This window comes from Octopus bimaculoides, chromosome 4, assembly GCF_001194135.2.
Source record: "Octopus bimaculoides isolate UCB-OBI-ISO-001 chromosome 4, ASM119413v2, whole genome shotgun sequence".
Classification (NCBI taxonomy): domain Eukaryota; kingdom Metazoa; phylum Mollusca; class Cephalopoda; order Octopoda; family Octopodidae; genus Octopus; species Octopus bimaculoides.
Genome location: NC_068984.1, coordinates 45,587,552 through 45,588,599, shown reverse-complemented (window position 1 = coordinate 45,588,599; position 1,048 = coordinate 45,587,552). Strand labels below are relative to the sequence as shown.

Genomic DNA, 1,048 nt, shown 5'->3' with positions numbered 1-1,048 from the left:
ACACACACACACACACACACACACACACACACACACACACACACACACACACACACACACATATATATATATATAGACAAATATATGCTAATACGTATATACAGTATATCATATCATATTTTATTATATTATATTATATCATATATTATATAACATATTGCTGAAAACTTCTGAGCCCGTTTCTCCGAATTTCTTGTTTCGATATTTGGACGATAGTGAAGTTTTCAGCTTTCTGTAAACATATTTTATAACTACACTCTCTCTATTGAACACACTCTCTCTCTCTCTTCTTGTTCACACTGTGTCTACGCGCTTGTAATGTTTGTACATTTGTGTGTGTGCGCGCGCGCGTGTACTGAGGAGAGTTATATACGCAGTTTTGATATCTACAATTGTGCGATAGGACGTCTGTGTTCAGTGATGGTTGCAAGGCGTTATAAAGTTTCTATTTTTATGTGCTTCCGTTCTAAAATGTTGATACGCTTATTTCTAGAAGAACCAGATTTGTCCCCACGGGTCACCCAGCTGACAGAAACACATAAAGCTGCTATCAGAGCTATTCGAAAAATCAAGTATTTTGTAGCCAGACGTAAATTTCGCGAAGCACTACGACCTTATGATGTGAAAGATGTCATTGAGCAGTATTCTGCTGGTCATGTAGATATGTTGAGCAGGATTAAAAATCTACAGTTAAGGTGAGTAATTGAAGTCTTCTTGTTGATATTATTATTGCTTAGCTATCAGTCCACCCTAATCGAGTAGTCACACATGCATTCCTGATTTTTTTTTCTCTTTTTCACCAGGCCTAGCGAATTTGAAGCTATTGATGTTAGGATAAATGGCTTACGATATTTGTTCAGGCTCTCTGTGCGCTGAGTTCAAATTTCGTCGAAGTCAAAAGTCAACATTGCCTTTCATCTTTTCAGGGTCGAAAAATGAAAAACCAGTCATGTACAAGGTTTTCTCTCTCTATCTATCTTTCTCTTTCTCGCTCTCACTCTCTCTCTCTCTCTCTCTCTCTCTCTCTCTCTCTCTCTCTCTCTCTCTC

At 37.8% G+C, this 1,048-nt stretch overlaps 1 protein-coding gene across 2 annotated transcripts in view; it reads left to right on the top strand.

Moving 5' to 3' along the window:
- LOC106884508 (potassium voltage-gated channel subfamily KQT member 1) overlaps nt 1-1,048 on the top strand; it is a 717,249-nt gene that overhangs the window by 709,841 nt on the left and 6,360 nt on the right. The window contains exon 10 of one of the 2 annotated variants that reach the window (XM_052967039.1): nt 497-695. In XM_052967039.1, coding sequence (XP_052822999.1) covers nt 497-695 — 199 coding nt within the window. Of the gene's footprint in view, nt 1-493; nt 696-1,048 lie in introns of both variants that reach the window. The other variant, XM_014935928.2, reaches the window with a different exon arrangement.